This window comes from Elgaria multicarinata, chromosome 8, assembly GCF_023053635.1.
Source record: "Elgaria multicarinata webbii isolate HBS135686 ecotype San Diego chromosome 8, rElgMul1.1.pri, whole genome shotgun sequence".
Taxonomy (NCBI): Eukaryota; Metazoa; Chordata; class Lepidosauria; order Squamata; family Anguidae; genus Elgaria; species Elgaria multicarinata.
The window spans coordinates 47,459,150-47,478,739 of NC_086178.1; the positions used below are offsets into that span (position 1 = coordinate 47,459,150).

The 19,590-nt window shown below is 43.9% G+C and overlaps 1 protein-coding gene across 1 annotated transcript in view; it reads left to right on the top strand.

Annotated features, from left to right (window-relative positions):
- CROCC2 (ciliary rootlet coiled-coil, rootletin family member 2) overlaps positions 1–12,960 on the top strand; it is a 120,530-nt gene extending 107,570 nt beyond the window's left edge. Inside the window, exons 33-35 of the mRNA XM_063132255.1 lie at positions 8,867–8,994; positions 10,128–10,307; positions 12,616–12,960. Coding sequence (XP_062988325.1) covers positions 8,867–8,994; positions 10,128–10,307; positions 12,616–12,699 — 392 coding nt within the window. The 3' untranslated portion in view covers positions 12,700–12,960. The remainder of the gene's footprint in view (positions 1–8,866; positions 8,995–10,127; positions 10,308–12,615) is intronic.
- Positions 12,961–19,590: the final 6,630 nt, after the last annotated feature.

Here is a 19,590-nt window from a genome sequence, read left to right on the forward strand (position 1 = left end):
GGAATCCTACTGAGAACCATTTCCTTTGTGGCCCAGAGCTTAGTCCTTTTCTGTGAGTAGGAGTGAGTGTGCAAGTTAACACAACTTTTGTTTTATGGCCCTTGTCCAGTGACCTCCCAATACACGCATGATTACTACTCTTGGATCCTTTGAATGCCATCCAGACCCAGTGCATTCTTCAGGATTCTTCATTAAAGTCAAATCTCAGGTTTCACAAATAAATACACACACACACACTTATGCATGTACATCCCTGGGCTACCTGGTTTCCTCTCCTGATCAGAGAAGCAACTAAGATACAGCTCCAAGGCACTGGTTCAAGTTCACAGAAATAATTTGTCACACATGTGTTTGGTATCAGCAGGGCACTCTTGGATCAGTCTAATTAGCTCTAGTGATGGGGAAGCAAAATCCAAACCAGGTGGCAGATCATCCTTTTCCTAAAGTGAATGCAAGCTGACCTTTGTCCCTATGGCACACACCCCTCCAAATAGTGATATGGAAAAGTTTCCATATCTTTAGTCAGCGCTTATCCCTTTCTCCTACTCTAGTGCCAGTAAACTTGCACTCTCTGCAGCATTTCTAGTTTTTATTGCCTCCATTTCCAAACTGTTCAATACAGACAGCTGCCTCCAGAACTCATTTCAAGAGAAACTGGAACAGCAAGAAATCGGGGACTCTGTGTGTATTTGGATCTTGGGCCTCTGCTGCCTCCCGGGCAAGTTAGAATTTGGAGGTGCATTTTCTTGAATTAAGAGGCTATGGATGCAGTCCTGTACACACTTAACTGAGAATAGGTCCTATTGAATTCAATGGGAATTACTTCTGAGTAGATTTCTGTAAGGCTGCACTATATGCCATTAAAGCTGGACCTAAGGCTAAGGTATCAGTGGGAAAAATGGGCCCCTCCAAATATTGGTGGACTGAATCTCTTGTCTGCCCTAGCCAGCATAGCCAATGGTGAGAGATGATGGAAGTTGCAGCCCAACAATATCTGGAGGACTACATGTTTGCCATCCCAGTCATAAGGCATTCTGGAGCCTGCTTTGCCAAGAGCAGGTTTTCAACATAATAGAATCATAGAATAGTAGACTTGGAAGGGGCCTATAAGGCCATTGAGTCCAACCCCTTGCTCAGTGCAGGAATCCACATTAAAGTATACCTGATAGATGGCTGTCCAGCTGCCTCTTGAATGCCTCTAGTGTAGGAGAGCCCACTACTTCCCTAGGTAATTGGTTCCATTGTTGGACTGCTCTAACAGTCAGGAAGTGTTTCCTGATGTCCAGCTTCCTGTAACTTGAACCCATTATTCCATGTCCTGCACTCAGGGATGATCAAGAAGAGATCCTGGCCAACGTATGCAGTAGGTAATTCACCTCTGAACTGGGCTAAAATTAGACATAATGCTATTCTATGGTTTATTTAACCCATTGTTTGTTATCCTACACAGGGTTTGTGTGGCAGAAGACAAACCATGTATTGTTTTCTCAATACAAACATGCTTTGTTTTCCTCCTTTGCCCATGCCCTTCTTGTATCCCAAATGCTTTTGCAGTGTTGTAGTACTGGCATGTAGAGTGGGTGTTATTTTTATTCACTCTTGCCTGCTGCCTCTGTAGGCTGGCAGAACAACTCATGAACAACCCACAGTACTATATTCATATGTAACAACAACCCATAGTTTAAACCACTCAAGAGTTTACAACACAACAACAAATCATGGATTCTCTTTCTGCATTGCTTGAGGTTAACAAACCATGGTTTATTAGCGTGGCTGGGTTTACACATTACAACAACCCAGAATTCAACAATTCGTAAGTTAAATAAACGATGGGTTAGCGTTATGTTCAAACCAGGTCAATATGTTGTGCATGAATGCATTTAATGTGTCTGATTTTAATAGTGGCCATGGAGGGGGTCAGAATCAGGAGGTATGCATGGGATGTGGGGCAGGCTGGCAGGGTAACTCTTTTCCTCTGTGCTATAGTCCTGATGAAAATTTCTCTCCCCTGAAGCTGCTGTTCATCTCCAGGGGCAAAAGCAGCTTGGAAGTAATTTTCATCAGGATCTGAAACGTAAAGGGAAAAGGTTAACGTTCCCCCTAGCTGCTATTTAAATAACAAAACACAGATATATTAAGTGCATTCACTCATTTAAGTTAGGCCCTCAGTGGCAGAGACAGCCCTGCCATGAGGTAGAGTGTATGGAGTGCCAAAAGCAATACATTTGGGCACCATTAAAGGGTAGCAAGTTTGTTACTTAATTGTATATTATTATCAGACTTTGGAAGGAGAGGGGAGATGTGGCTTTTCTGCTCAAAAGCCAAAATACTCAGTTGGTTCCCAAAATTTCAAATACGGTTTCCCACCAATTAATTTTCCTCGGTTTAAGGCTTATCCATCCCACATCCCTCCAATTTACTTCAACATGAAAGTCGTTCCCATCTCGCTTAGCCCCATGCTACATTATACATTAATAACTGCTGGGGGCCTGCAACCCACTAGTGACTCACAGTGTGTGCTTTGGCAGAGTTTTGGACACGCAAGCGCTACCTTATCTTCATCTACTTAATTTTAGAGCCAGCGCAGTCCGACAGAATAGAGGAGTTGGGCTTGACTCTGGTGGACATGGATTTAAGTTCTGTCTCAGCCATGGATATGTTGTGTGGGTTTGGGGCAAGTTATCTTTCCGCTTCAGTTCTTCCATTTGTGTTAAATAATGTTCCATGTTTGTAACTGGATCTGCTTACTTGTCCACTTTCTCCTCCTGAACTGCTTTCCTATGTTAGGTGGAAGAGATACTTAGGATGATACTTATGAAGGAGACAAAAGTTGAGTGTAGCCATACACGTATTCTGGATTTTAGGAAAGCTGATTTTAATAAACTCAGAACTATGATAAGTAAGGTCCCATGGCAAGTGAGCCTAATGAGAAAAGGAGTGCAGGATGAGTGGGAGTATTTAAAAATGGAAACTTTAAAGGCACAGTTACGAACAATTCCAACAAGGAGAAAAGATAGAAGACAACAGAGGAAACCAATGTGGCTCCACAGAAAGCTTAGAGATGACCTGAAAACAAAAAAGGATACATATAGGAAATGGAAGGAAGACTGGGCTACAAAAGAAGAGTACAGACATGTGGCACAGAAGTGCTGAAATGGCGTCAGGAAGGCTAAAGCTGAGAATGAGCTGAGATTAGCGAGGGATGCTAAAAGCAATAAAAAGGCTTTCTTCAGATACATGAGTAGTAAAAGACAGAGGAAAGAAATGGTGGTTCAACTGCTTAATGAGGATGGCAAATTGAAAACAGATGACAAAGAAAAGGCTGAAGTGCTCAATTTCTACTTTGCCTCGGTCTTCTCCCAAAAGCGGGTCTATGACCCCCCTGGAAAAAGTGAAGCAGAAGTTGAGGGGGCAGGATTGCAGTTTGAGATTGATAAACAAATGGTCAAAGAACACCTAATTTCCTTGAATGAGTTCAGATCTCCAGGGCCCGATGAACTGCATCCTAGAGTAATGAAGGAGCTAGCGGAAGAACTTTCAGAACCTTTGTCTATTATCTTTGCAAAATCATGGAAGACAGGTGAGGTGCCGGACAACTGGAGGAGGGCTAACGTGTTGTCCCTATCTTCAAAAAGGGCAAAAAGGAGGAACTGGGGAACTACAGACTAGTCAGTTGGACATCCATCCCTGGGAAAATTCTGGAGCAGATTATAAAGAAGTCAATCTGTAAACACTTGAAATCAATGCAGTGATTACTAGAAGCCAACATGGATTTGTCAGGAACAAATCCTGTCAGACTAATTTGATCTCATTTTTTGATTGGGTAACCTCCCTTGTGGACTGTGGGAATGCTGTGGACGTCATATATCTTGACTTCAGCAAAGCTTTTGACAAAGTGCCCCATGATATTCTGATTTACAAACTAGCTAAAAGCGGGCTAGATGGAACAACTATTAGGTGGATTCACAGTTGGCTACAGAATCGGACTCAAAGAGTAATTATCAATGGAACCTTCTCAAACTGGGGAGAGGCAACGAGTGGGGTACCGCAGGGCTCAGTCCTGGGCCCAGTGCTCTTCAACATTTTTATTAATGATTTGGACAAGGAGGTGCAGGGAACGCTGATCAAATTTGCAGATGACACAAAATTGGGTGGGATAGCTAATACCCTGGAAGACAGAAACAAACTTCAAAGTGATCTTGATAGGCTGGAGTGCTGGGCTGAAAACAACAGAATGAAATTTAATAGGGATAAATGCCAAGTTCTACACCTAGGAAATATGAGCCAACAGTGCAATATGGCTGCAAGAAAGGCAAATGCTATTTTGGGCTGCATTAATAGAAGTATAGCTTCCAAATCACGTGAGGTACTGGTTCCTCTCTATTCGGCCCTGGTTAGGCCTCATCTAGAGTATTGCGTCCAGTTCTGGGCTCCACAATTCAAGAAGGACGCAGACAAGTTGGAGCGTGTTCAGAGGAGGGCAACAAGGATGATTAAGGGTCTGGAAACAAAGCCCTGTGAGGAGAGACTGAAAGAACTGGGCATGTTTAGCCTGGAGAAGATAAGATTGAGGGGAGACATGATAGCACTCTTCAAATACTTAAAAGGTTGTCACACAGAGGAGGGCCAGGATCTCTTCTCGACTGTTAGAGCAGTACGACAATGGAATCAGTTACCTAGGGAGGTTGTGGCCTCTCCCACACTAGAGGCGTTCAAGAGGCAGCTGGACAACCATCTGTCAGGGATGCTTTAGGGTGGATTCCTGCATTGAGCAGGGGATTGGACTCGATGGCCTTGTAGGCCCCTTCCAAGTCTACTATTCTATGATTCTATGATTCTATGAAAGGGAATACAAAGAAAAAAAACAATAGCAGTTGACGTTTGCAAGGTGACCTTTTTTTTAAAAAAGAAAGAACCGTCCCTTTTTATAGAACCTTATATTCCCATAATAAAGCACAATGGCCACATTCGCACATCACATGTTGTTGTAAAGAAGCCAGTATGCTGGTACACACCACTCAACTGCTCCCACAAGAAGGAGCAAACAAGTAAACCCTGGTTCTTCCAGCCATGGTTTATTTATCATGATGTGAAAACCAGGAACTCTGGCCTGTCTCTCCTCAGACATGCCAGAGTCATAAGCCAAGAACTATCCATGGGCAGAGAGACAACCTGAGGAAGACTGGTCCAGCTGGGGAGAGACAAGCCAGAGTTTCCAGTTTGCACGTTGTGATAAACCCTAGACAGAAGGTCCGGGTTTATTTAGCCGCTCTGCTTGCAGCAGATGTGATTGGGCAGTGTACATCAGCATGCTGGTTCATTCACAATAAGTCAGAATTCTTGCAAATTCTGGCTTATTGTGATGTACAAACACAGCCAATGATTATCCCTTACTGCCACACTTCACACTTGGATGAAAAGAAAAAAGAGATATGCTGAGTTTCCTTTTTGTCACACATTGCATATCCAAAGTATTCCTTATTTTTTATTGAAAAGATTTTGATCCAGCAGTTTTGAGATAGTGTACCACTTTGCTGATTGTTGCAAATATCTAATTCTTCCTATATAGACCCTGGAAATATTTAGTGTTTAAGATCTATATTAAAACTGTACAGTAATGCTTCAGCTGACGGGGATGTGCCATCCCTAGCAGATGTGGGCTTCATTAGGAAGGGTTAAAGAATGTTCTTGCCCAGCCCCTCCAGAAGTAGTAGGATGGGTCAGGCTTGGCATTTGATAGAAATTATTTATTGTTCATCTTAATGGATTGTTCTAGCTGTAGAAATGAGGAGGGTGACGAATGTGATATTTTTCTGTTATGGCAAAACAGCATTACAAGCATTTATCTCTGCAAGCATAAAACAGCCTTGTGTATAGTGCCCCTGAATTCCCCCATGCACAACCCCTTTCCCTGGGCTGGAGGAAGGGGAGAAGCTAAGTTAATGAGTTCCAGAAGATCAGCTGTAAATGGCCTGGGAGGGTAATTCATATCAAGCTCATAAAACCCTTTATTGATGTCTCCAGAGGGGAAATCCGGACGTGGCCGTTTATTTATTCTGGATTTTGCCTCTCCCTCCTTCCCTCCCACCCTCCCGCCTCTCTCTCTCTGCTCCATTTAATATTTTCTTCTAGTAAGTATGTATAGTGTTTTAAAGAGACAGAATATCCCATCACCCCAACGGTTATTTGGAAGCGTTCTCTCTTTGCAGAGCACAGTTAACTCCCCTGCTCCAATTCAGTCCTATCCCTCTATTCCCACTTCTAGTTCGGGATCCCTGTCCTTTCCAACATGATGGTTTGTTCTCTCTAAATCTGGATCTCAGTACTGTTCCAGGTGGCTGGACAGCTGGAGAAATATGGTGGAGTAGGGTGGCACGGGCAGGATTTGTTATGCTTTCCCGTGACCCAGAATCTTTTTAAAGGAAGGGAAACTCCATTCACATCTAGTGTGGGGGTGGTGGTAAATGTAAAGCCAATTTATACATTACTGAGAAGCAGGCAAAGAAAACACGTGAATGACATAGGGTGCCTCTTTTCCCTATTTCTGCTGTAATGTAGAAAACTGAAGTTTTGGATAATGTCCAAAAGTAGTAGCATGCTTTTCTAAAGTAATATTGAAATATTAAATTCAAAATAACAACAAATACCTGGGTTTGGTTGTGTAACATTTAGAAAGTTGTCGGTTTTATTAACACAACCTAACTCATTTCCAAAATGGTAAAATGTTTAAAATATTCAGAATTCTGAATACACTGACAAGATTGTGAAATTCTGTTCTCTAGTAATCAAGCAGCATTGTGGCAATGAAACAGAACATAAGGGGGGATTCTACACGTCGTACTGAGGGCGCTTCCATGTGCCCCCAGTGCGGCCCCAAAGCGATCGTGTAACTTACCTGTTCGAAGAGACGAGGAAGAGGCGTCCTTGCCGCCGCCGCCGCCGCCCACCTCGCCGGCCGGGTCGGAGGGAGGTGGGTGGCGGCGGTGGCAAGGACGCCTCTTCCTCATCTCTTCGAACAGGTAAGTTACACGATCGCTTTGGGGTCACACTGGGGGCTCATGGAAGCGCCCTCAGTACGACGTGCGGAATCCCCCAAGGACATAAGAAGAGCCAGTCTGGATTAGAACAAAGGCCTGTCCAGTCCAGCATTCTGTTCACACAGTAGCCCAACCAGATGCCAATGGGAAGGCCACAACTGGACATGAGTGCATTTGCACCCTCCCATTCATGTTCCCCAGCAATTGACATGCAGAGGCATATTGCCTCTGATCCTGGAGGTAATATACAGCCACCAGGACTAATAGCCATTGGTAGCCTTGTTCTCCATGCATTTGTCTAATCCCCTTTTAAAGCAGTCCAGGTTGGTACATCTTGTGATGACTATGCACTGTGCAAAGAAGTACTTCCTTTTATCTGTCCTGAATCATCCACCGTTCGGTTTCATTGGATGAACCCAGAATCTAATATTATGTGGGAGGAAAAACTCCCAATACTTTTTCTCAACACCATGCATAGTTGTATAAACCTTTATCATGTCCCCCACCTTACTCATTTTTTCCTAAACTATAAACTAAATTAAAGTCCCAAACATTGTAACCTTTCCTCGTAGTGGAGTTGCTCTAACCCCCCTGATCATTTTGGTTGCCCTTTTCTGTACCTTCTCTAGCTGTTCAATATCCTTTTGGAGAAGTGGCGGCGACCAGAAATGTACACAGTATTCCAAATGTGGTCACACCATAGATTTGTATAACAATTTTGGCGTTTTATTTTTTATTCTTTTTCTAAAGATCCCCAACACGGAATTTGCCATGTTTCACAGCAGCCACACACTAGGTTGACATTTTTTATCAAGCTATCCATAACAGCTCCCAAATCTCTTCCTGGTGGCCCTGTCCAGCTCTGGCCAGATTTTTCTATTGCAAATAAATGCTTTTTGTAGCCAGCTCAGTCCCCATCAGCATATAAATAAAATAAGGATTTTTGACCCCAAGGTGCATCACTTTTTACTTGTTTTCATCAAACCACATTTCTCATTTTAATGTCCATTCTCCCAGTTTGGAGACGTCCTTTTGGAGCTCTTCGCATCCCATTTTGTTTTAACCACCTTAAATAATTTGGCATTGTCAGCAAATGTGGCTGACCTCCAGATCATTTAACAAATTAAAAAGCGCTGATCCTAATACAGAACCTTGGAGCAGATTTGTATACATCCCTCCATTATGAGAATTGACCATTTTTTCCTATCCTCTGCTTTCAGTTTGTGAACCAGTTACGAGTTCATAGGAGGACCCCTCCTCACATTTGATTTTCACTTAATTCCCCCTCATCCTCATTCTTTCCCATTTCTGGCTGCTCCTTTGGCATTTTCCTGAGAAGCCAGCTCTTCTATAATTAGCTTGATCTGGAGGTGCTTGCTCAGCGCTCTTCACATTAACTCCAAATTTGCAGTGTCAGAGGGATTAGATGGCAGAGCAAATGGTGACTTTTAAGCACATGAGACAAGTTCACATGTTGTATATTGGAGACAATTATTTTTTAAAAAGGGGAAACAAAATGTGATTATGCTTGTGCGTCTGCCCTAGAACTACCTGGGCTGTGTTTGCTGGTGCCAAACCAAGACTTCTGCCTGTGATGCATACTGAAAAGGTGTGGGAGATATCTCAATCTCTTCAAAGAACACAAACGTCTCCTGCCCTCTCTCACGACTATTGCAAAATCCTGCTAGCATCCTTCAAATACCATAGCATCTTGAAACTGGGAGAGCTGGCAGGGTGTTTGCCAAGTCTGGAGAAAATGGCATATGAGAAAGACCTCTGGGCACTGTCAGGTACTGAATCAGGGATTCTGGTGTCTCATCTTCAGGCAGAGCATGAGAAATTCAGGAAGGAAGAGGACACCTTTAGACTGAGTCAGATGAGGGGGCAGCTGGACCGGTCCCTGAACAGCCTGCAGCAGGAAATGGAAGATACCCTGAGGCAAAATGAACGCCTGCAGGTCAGTTGGACTCATTGAACTTGTGGGGAGGGCAACAGGCAGTGGAGGCAGGTGGCTCCAATGTCAGTGGGGTGGTGAATCCCCTCCGGGTTTCAGTCAGAATTCTAAAGGAGATATCCAAGGTGCAGAAGCCCCTTTAGACTTTTGACTGAAACTTGGAAAGATTTCACCAACTTACTAATATTGGAACCCTCAGCCTCCACTGGCTACAGGGCATTATTACCATGATTAACTTCATCCAAGGTAGTGCTCCCTAGAACTTGGGGACCATGCACCTCCCTGATTATTGCCTGAACACAAGTGCTTTGCAAAGCCAGTTGCTAGTCTTGCAAAAAAATAAAATCCACCCCGTTCTTTGATCTGACAGCCAAACTGCTTCGTACCCTCCCAACGCCTCCATCTTGTGCAATGGCGAGTGGGCAGAATTTACCTTTCACCTCCTCAGCTCAGTGGTCTCAAGCACAACAACCAGAGGAGAATGCAGTAAAAGCTCATCTTTGGCATCACCAGCATTTCTGAAGCCAGCCGTGAATCCTGTTCAGTCCTGTTGCATTAGGGAAAAAAGCAATTACTCGGTTTGAGCATAAAACTGCTTACAAGACAGGCTGAGATGAAAAACATGAGAGAGTGGGAGGCAGAGAGTTGCTTGGCTGCTTTGGGGGGCTGCCTGAGAGAGGGTTACATATATTGTGGGGAATAAATGGGTGGGGAGAGGCAGCTAACTAAGCAGGTTCTGATTATGCCCCCCTTCCATGCGGCAGTCTCTATTTTAGCTCCAAATGCACTAAGGCTATGGGCCTGGAGTGCATAAGTTTGAGCTACTGATAGTCATCCCCTCTATGAGCAGAGAGGGTACAAAAGTGAGAAACAGGCTACCAACTTCTACCTGTGTGCAGGACTGAGATAAGAAAAGGACTAATACGTTGGTCTCCTTGTGCAGACACTTTCTACCCAGTGCTGTAATAAGGGAATAATAATAATAATAATAATAATAATAATAATAATAATAATAATAATAATAATAATATATTTAGAACTTAGAACTCCAGAGGATTTTGCAACAACCAATGTGTTCAAACTTACCAGGATCACAACCTCATGGCGCTGTATGCTGTACTGTGTATTCATTCCAGGCCCAGATTGCAGAGCTGGAACGGACACATGCCCAGCGGCTGGCGGAGCTCACATCCCAGCATCAGCTAGACATGGAGCTGGAAACGGAGAGGCTGCACAGTGCTCAGCTCCAAGCTGAACGAACGCTGGACTCTCGGGAGCGAAGCCATCGGCAGAGGGTGAAAGGCTTGGAGGAACAGGTAGATCAGAGCAATAAACGATATTTCTTTTCATCAGGGCCGGCATCAAAGGTTACAGTGTTAAGCACCTGCCAAGGGCCCATTTCCCATGAGCCCCATGGATAAGAGTCCCCTGGAACTGCTCTGTTGCCACCTGCTAGTTCACCTTCTGCCCTGGCTAAGGCAGCAGCAGTGGGGCTGTGCAAGAGGAGCAGGAGATGCCATTGCCTACTTGCTCATTGGCTTTCTGCCTGGTAAGCAAGCAGATGGTAGCAATGAGGAGAAGGAGGAGCTGCAGCAATAGGAGTTGGCGACAATGACAGTGAGAAGGTAGACTCACTGAGGGACTCACTGAAGATGGCTTGCCCCTCAAAACCTGGGGCTGGCACTGGCTTACATATCCAAATCCCACAATGATTGCCTGAGTTCTGTAAACAGAATAATGTTGTGTTCATTGAGAGGGTTGTGCCAAATTTGTCATGAAATACGGAGTTTTAGAGCCAAAACAGGGGTACTGATGGAAAGACTGGGGAAAGTATTAGGGGAACTGGCCTGTTTGAAGGTAGAATGGTAAAGATATTGAGGCCGAAGAAGAGTATGCTGCTGCCTCCAGATACCTTCTCCTTCTGGAATGCTCCCCAGGTCTCCAGATGGTTTAAAGTAGAGGCAGGCCAAGAGTTATTCTGCCCATCAAATGCTCGAGATGAAAGGTAGTCTGGCTCGAAAGGCTTCTTCAGTTTAGGAAGCCACTAGAAAAAGCGAGGCAACGTCTAGCACAGAGGAGCAAAAGGCCTCACCAGCTTCTAACAAACTTATGTGTTCAGTTTCTTGTATATTACAAGTTCAAGTGCTAGGGAGATGGGATTGATCAAATATACAAATGTTATTTAAAAAAACCCACGTTACTTGCCAATGCACAATATGTCGAGCAACCTTCAAGAGTTCACAACACAACAGCTAAAGGAGGAGGACTGTGTAAGAATTGGAGGAATGTGGCAGAGGACAAATCCAGGCTACTGCTCGGTAGAAGACCTTTTCACCATAGGGACCTTTGTACCATGCCCTTGTTCTGCTTCAGTTTTGTCACCCTAAACTAGGACCATGATATAGTGGTGTTAATTGCAATTAATATTCACAGCACTTAGCCATGCTGCAGTCCAAAGAAAAAGAGTTATGAACTTTTCTCTTTCATTATACCAGTGTAAATCCAAACTGGAACAGGTGCCACTCTTGTGAGAATAGGTGAGCATGATTTGTTTGGGATAACTAGTTCCTTCCCTGTTTTGAGAGAGAGTTCACATCTGATGAGAATTCGTACTACCCCTCAAAAGACAGACAGACAGACAGACAGGGTTTATACAATAGGAGAGCGCTCATCATAGGTCACAGGGTTATGTGCAATTGCAGCATGAGTTCATGTTTTTTATAGCTACTTGTTTGGAGTTCTCCAATTCCAAAAAAACAAAAACACCCTGGGGGCATGGTTAACCTGGAGAAGAGAAGATTGAGGGGAGACATGATAGCACTCTTCAAATACTTGAAAAGTTGTCACACAGAGGAGGGCCAGGATCTCTTCTTGATCATCCCAGAGTGCAGGACACAGAATAATGGGCTCAAATTACAGGAAGCCAGATTCCGGCAGGACATCAGGAAAAACTTCCTGACTGTTAGAGCAGTACAACAATGGAACCAATTACCTAGGGAGGTTGTGGGCTCTCCCACACTAGAGGCCTTCAAGAGGCAGCTGGACAACCATTTGTCAGGGATGCTTTAGGGTGGATTCCTGCATTGAGCAGGGGATTGGACTCAATGGCCTTATAGGCCACTTCCAACTCTACTATTCTATGATTCTATGAATCCATTAATGGATATTATTGAAAGTAATTGATAGTGCTTCCTGGGATATCCCAAAAACTTTGATTTCTGAAAGTGGAACAACCAGTGTGATATAATGGATGCGTTGAGCTTGGGAGATTTGGATTCAAATCCTCACTCTTGAAGCCCACCTAGTGGGACAGTTCTGGTGACACCAACCTGCATGTTCCTGTTGTGATCTGGCATGATTTACATAATTACCCTTGCAGGCTTCTCACATCATCCAAACCTGGCGAGGGTGGCTTGTTGGGGTGGTTAACAAACCACCCAGAACACATGGCCTGTTGTAGGGTTGTGGGGTGGTTTGTCAACCACCCCAACAAGCCATTCTTGCTGGGTTCGGACAGCACAGTGGATTCTCTGATGGATATCCTACTGGGCACTGTTAGAGACAAAATATTAGGCTACACTTTCTAACCTTGTTTGTATATGTCTCTGTGTTACGTTTTCTCAGGTAAAGGCTCTGAAAGAACAACTCGACCAAGAAGTGAGGAGAAGACAAGCATATGTGAGCCAGATGCTTCACACAGTAAAATGATTCAAAAGCAGACATTGTGCTCTGATCTAGGATGACCAAGCTCAGAACCAAATTTCAGCAGGATCCTTACAGCTCAGGCCTTGGATTTATCTATCTCTTGCATTGGGGCACTCCTCGTCTGATTGACGTTCAGAGAAACCAGAGCTCCAAGCCTAGCAATGCTAGCAAGTAACATTCCCCCACTCCACCCGAGTAGCACATACCCTGAACACTTGGAAGGCACAGCAAAGACAGCACAAGACTAGGCAGCATGCTGCCAAGAGGAAACCCTGCTGTGGGGGCAGCTGTTCTCGCTAAGATGCTTGAAACCCAGGGCACTGATGCTTAACTAATTAATTTAGGATATTTGACAAGGAGGGGATTCTCTGTTGTTTCGGTCTCTGGGTAGCATATCCCTGCATGATCTCTGTAGGGTTTTGTATGCAGGCTGTACAAATTGTAAAACTCCATGGGCCTGACAGGAGCACCTATTATTTAAATACCACTGCAGCACTCATCAGATTATTTTATTCTCCCTCAGGGTTTGAAGAGCTGCTGTCAAGTACATTCTGGTGCATCGTGTAGTATCATAAGAACCTTTCCCGCTTAGCTGGTGACACACATGACGGCTGTCTGATTGTGGCCACACTGTCTGCATTACCAGAGATCCATACAACAGATACCCTTCTGCAAACAGGAGGCAGGTATTTCTGCTGGCATCAAAACCACACCATGCTATAAAGAGAAGTTAGGAAGCAGAGTGTGACCACACCCAGGGATTGATCAAATCCTTTGCTGTGTCTATCAACATCAAGCCATTTTCATGGTGGCAGGTGGCTGAGATTAACTCAAAGCCAAGCCATCTTATGACTTGCTGGCCCCAAGATATGTCAGAGTGTTAACATTCAACATTCCACCCACTCTGCCGGCTGACAGGCTCCAAGGAAATCCCTTTAGGAATCAAACTTTGGTTTCCTTGGTGACCACAGGGAACCTTCTTGGAGTTGCTGTGAACATCACCTGTTAGCACTGTTCCACATTTTTTGGTCATGAATGTTTGTTTTCCCAAACATGTACTGCAAATTATTAAAATAAAGAAGTGTTTCCTAAAGAAATTGAAGAGACCAATTTCCCCTGTTTTATATAATATATACGCTGCAGAAAACTCCACTGGTTTATTTAGTATTTGATATATAGCCCTGAGACTTGTACAGCTTTTAAGAACAAAAAGAGATTTTGACACTTTAACTAGTAAAAGATTTATTCATATCAACTGAGAATATTACTTTGTACATCTGATGGACTGGGCTGTAATCAACAAAAGCTTTTGCTACAATAAGGGCACAACCCTATGCATGGTTAGACCAAAAAAAAAAGCCCTACAACTCCCAGCATTCCCCAGCCGCGTGCATAGGATTGCACCTTAACACTGTTATGACTTTAAGGTGCCACAAAATCCTTTCTTTTTGCTGCAACAGACTAGCATAGCTACCCTTCTGGAAGTTGTACAGCTCTGTATTAAAAAAAAGTGCTCCTTCTTCATTAAATGCACCATAAAGACCCACTGCCCAAACATAACCCCATGTAACTCAGGTCATGCTCTAAATTAGAAATTTAAATAGGTTCAAATCTGCTTATTCATCAGCATTCACACCCAGGAACTGAAATTCTGTATAGGGAGCTAAAGATTGCTAAGAACTCTCAGGACTCACAAAACTATGTTCCTCAAGTTCTTTTGAGAAGACTTTGGCCATAGCTAAACAGGGTGAAATCCCGGGATCATCCCTGTGCATCCACATGACACACAGGGGATTCATGGAGCAGGAAGGGATGATCCCTCTCTTGCCCCGGGATCTTGCCGTCGCCTTCAAGCTCGCTTTTTCCACTATCTTGGGATGATCCCGAGACCACAGAACGTGTGTGCAGGCATCATGATTTATCCTGGTTCCTCGTGAGGAGCCGGGACCCACGCACGGGGCACAGAACTCCTCAGGAGCTCTGCATCCATTGGGGGTAGGGTGTGGGGAGTGGGGAAATAAATTTTTAAATTTTAAAAACTACCTTTTGCACATGACCATTCATGCGCTCTTCTTTAACAAAAAAAATGGCAGCCGCGACATCCTCTCCCTCCGAGAGGTCATCATGCGCCGCATGTAAACAGAGGGGGAGATCTCGCAAGAAAAATATCGCGAGATCCTCACCCCTCCGTCGTGCTAGACCAGTAGGTCTAGCTGAGGCCTTTATCGATTAAAGCAGCTTCAGATTGGCTTACATTTATTTGAGCAGATGAATGTTCAGTAGTGTCTCTTTCAATGGACATCGAGTGAGATATTTGGTGCCCAGTGATGTTGGCAGCCATTTTTACTACTGTTTGTTGTTTATGTATCTGTTGTAAATCACTTTGGCTCAACACCTGGTGCAGGGTGTATGGAGCCTTAAGGCTAGGCCTCCTCCAAACCCAGTGTCAACTCAGAGATGGCTCAAGTTTTTTTAGAGCTCTTGGGGAAGATACCCTCATTATGACCCCTCCCTCAGTGAGTCTACTTTCTCACTGCCATTGCCACCAGCTCCTATTTCTCCTCACCCTCTTCCTCATCATTGGTACCACTTGCTTGCTTGACAGGCAACCACCACCATTGTCTGTGCTAGAACAAGATGCAGTTGAACAACCAGAGGCTCTCCAAGTATAACTTAATGGGATCTGAGGTGGCAGTGACCAAACAAGAAAGAGATCTTGGGATTGTGGTGGACAGCTCAATGAAAATGTCCACCCAGTGTGCGGCTGCAGTAAAGAAGGCAAACTCCATGTTTGGCATTATAAGAAAATAAATTGAGAATAAAACGGCCAGTATCATACTGCCCTTGTACAAATCTATGGTGTGACCACACTTAGAATATTGTGTACAGTTCTGGTCACCACACCTATGAGGGAAGTTTACACCAATTGGGATTGTTTAGCTTGGAAAAAAGAAGGCTAAGGGGAGACATGATAGAGGTGTACAAAATTATGTATGGTATGGAGAATGTGGATAGGGAGACCTTTTTCTCCCTTGCTCAAACTACTAGAACCTGGGGTCATCCCATGAAGCTGATCGGTGGGAGATCCAGGACAGATAAAAGGAAGTACTTCTTCACACAGCGCATAGTTAAATTATGGAACTTGCTACCACAAGATGTAGTGATGGCCACCAATTTGGATGGCTTTAATAGGGGGTTGGATAAATTCCTGGAGGTAAAGGCTATCAATGGCTACTAGCCCTAATGTTTGTGTGCTATCTCCAGTATTCGAGGCAGTAAGCCTGTGTGCACCAGTTGCTGGGGAACATGGGTGGGAGGTGCTGTTGCACCATGTAGTGCTTGTTCATCCCTGTCTGATGGCTGGTTGGCCACGGAGTGAACAGAGTGCAGGACTAGATGGACCCTTGGTCTGATCCAGCCTGGCACTTCCCATGTTCTTATGTTCTTTTCATTGGGCCCCTTTTGGAGTGTGGACCCTCAGCAGGTGCCCAACCGTGCCTACCCTTGACGCCAGCCCTGGTCAAACCACAGTTCCATTGACTTCAGTTGGGAAATACACACACGTACACCAAAAAAGGTGGCTGGTTTAATCCTTTAAACTCATGTAAGTTAGGATGGATTTAGCTGAGCCCCCTTGAATAGTTTCTCCCCCTATCTCACGTAGGCCAGATTTCTGCACAGAAGCAACATCAGTAGCAGATAATTTGTTAACCTTTTGATGCCTAGAGCATTAAGTGCCAGACAGCAAGAAGGATGTCATGCCAGACTCAGTTGCCATATGCATTAGGAGAAACTGAACACTGCCCAGTTTCCACCACCAGGTTTTCAGCTATGCATAGGCAAAGAGCTGAAAATCCCAGCGAATGTGTATGCGTTGCTGGCACAGTCAAGTTTCAATGAAGGAAACTTTCCATGGGGGAATTTAGCTAATCTGCTGCTGTTCCTTCTGAGCCCCGCTGTTCTTTTCTGCTCCGTTTCAGTTCTTACATAGGAATCTGTTCCTTGGCCTCCATTCAGCATTGAAACGGACCTTGCAATAATTACTACAGCGGATATTTCTATTGCTTTTTTTTATTGAATACAAGCACATTTTCAAAGCATGTTCCCAGTGGGAAAGAGTTTTATCTTCAAAACACTGGAAGCTAAACACTCCGTTGCTGCTACCAACAAACCACTAGGACTTCTTTTTTTTGTTATAAATACTGAATTTAACATAGCAGTTGCAATTGTGTGGTCTTTTTTCTTCTTTTTTTAAGAATGCAAGGAGATTAAACAACATGTCAGCTTTGTTACGCCACTTCTCACCCCACTGAATCACGAGCTTTGTACAAGAATTTACGGGTCAGCCTAGTAGCACTGAAGCTGAGACAGCTGGAGCTTTGAACAAGGATCCTACACACATTACATCAAAGTTGAAACTAAGAATATTGTCCTAGGCATGGTTACTTGGGAATAAGTCCCAATGAATACAGAAGACTTACCTTTGAATGCATGTGCATAGGGAAAAGGATTGACATTGACTGAAAGCAATAAAATGAGGCATGTAGCCCAATCCTATTCATTTTTATTCAGAAACACATCCTGCCGATTTCAGTTAAGTTTATTTCTATGTAAGTGGGCTAAGAGAGGGTGATACATTATTGTACCCATCCACTCGCAGGAGTTACCACTTGCGCAATAGATATTTTGCGCTTGTAAAAATTACCCAAAACGAGAGGAAACACTGGTTTCCGGAAGGGGGCAGATCAGCAGAGCTCGCAGGCCTGTCCTGATCCAGAAACGAAGTTTCCACTTGTCATTTTTAGAAGCGCGAAAACCCCATTGCATAAGCAGGCATTCCCACAAGCACAACAGAACCGGTGGAGGTGAAGCAGTTGTTTGAATACTGCCCTTGAGTTTTAGTAATGGCTAACAAGTTTCATTGACTTCAATTGCATTTAATCATACTAACGGTTACGCCAGATATAATTAATAATTGGAGCGCAAAGGCCAATTCTGATGACCGTATTGACCACTTGAGAATGAGGGTGGGTGGGGACTAGGCCGATCCATGCAGAGTTGAGTGCAACTCAGGTTACAACCCAGCCTACGCTTACTGTGCCACCACTTCAACTTCGTTGTTTTGCAAACTAAATGAACTAAGAGTGTCATCAGATTACTGTTTTATAGCACGCTCATTACTGGCCACTTACAGATGTTCATGGGTCCTTTTGACGATGCCATCCTCCTCCCATGCATCTCCTGCTCCTTCTGGTCCTTTTTCTGTGAAAAAATAATACCCAGAAAATCTGTCATTTTTGGTTTGAAGTGAAATGTGCCACCATTTCCTGCCGTGTGCAGGAAAGCAGTGCGAAAAAAGCTGCCCACTGAATGGGCCATATGTAGCATCATCACACGAGGGGAGGGGAGAAACGTGTTTCCTTATCTTCGCTTCTCCACATTTCCTCATTCTTCCCAGAGGGGAAAGAGGAAGTAAACAAAGACCACGTGTCCCATTCAGAGGCTGTTTTTAATCGCTCTGCTTTTCCTGCATGCAGCAGGAGATCACAGCACATTCCATGTTTTGTTTTGTTTTAAAGTCGCATTAAAAAGGGTCTATTTTGCTATGGAAAAATGAGTGGAAGTAGTGGGAGGCTCACAGGAGGCGGATGACGTCTAAAGGACACGCGCACATCCATAAGTGGGCAGTAGCGAGCGTGGGATCAAATGCTCGTCTGATTAATCTCGTCTTTCCTCAGCGTCTGAAGAAAGAAGAAGCTGCTCATCCCTATTGCGGGACAGAAGCATGATTCAAAGTAATGGGAGGGAAACATGATTTCTTCCCACCCCTCCGGTCTGAAGAAGCTCTGAATTCTAAATCACACACGTCTTTGAAACTGGGAATTCACATAGCATAGTAATTAAGCAAATGGGACATGATACAGCAAGCATGCCACTCCTTTACCACCTGATGAATTCTTCAGAAATCTATATACCTCATGTTATGCCATCTGCTAGTCAAAACCACAGGTAGTTCATATCAGCAAAAGACTATGGCATCAGTGAGGGTGTTCTGATGATCTCCACCACATCTTTTCCCACTTCCTAAATAGGGTAATGAACTTAGCAAGAATTATGGACCTGAGCAACTAAATCACTGTGCTGTAATGAGGAATGGGGAAAAGAACAGAACTGGAATAAGCAGGAAAGAAAAAATACTAGATATCTAAAGAGGCTAGGATTAGAGATTAGTTTGCTCTGAGGAAACAGAGTGTGTATTTAGAGGCTCACTGTTCTTTCAGCTAATTCTCACATAACTTTCCCAACCCTTTTCCAGATTCTTTTTTCCTAAGCAGAAAGCTGCATGAGTGAATATTAATAGGTCTTTTTGTGTGTATTTCCCAATATTTCTGCAGGTAAAACTAGGATTGAATAGGTAGGGGACTCCCTTTCTATGAATATTCAGATATTTGAATGGGACCCATGGGCTCAGCTGTGATTCAGAGAGAGACAGGCAAATATATTTTGAGATTCAGTTGAAACTGTTCCAGAGCTGTATAAATGATGGAACAATCATATGATGCCAGAGTAGTACAAAGAAACGCATATTAATGGCAAATGTGGTGACCCCATATTCTGCCTATGCTATCACTTTTCTATGCGAATGATGCCACAAATGGGAATATCAGGACTCGTCTTTCAGTGTTGATTTTAATAGTGCCATAAGCTAGTAGGTAAGTAAGTGCATGGTTCCAGTTAACCAGCTTTCGAAATGACTAACGAAATAATCATTTCTACATGTGTAAGGTGTGTCCACAGCCAAAACTCCAATTTGGAGGTGCTTTTGCCAAAGATAAGCCTGGGTTTGCTTCCATCTCTGCTGTCAAGGAAAGTGGAGAATACCTCCAGCTGGCT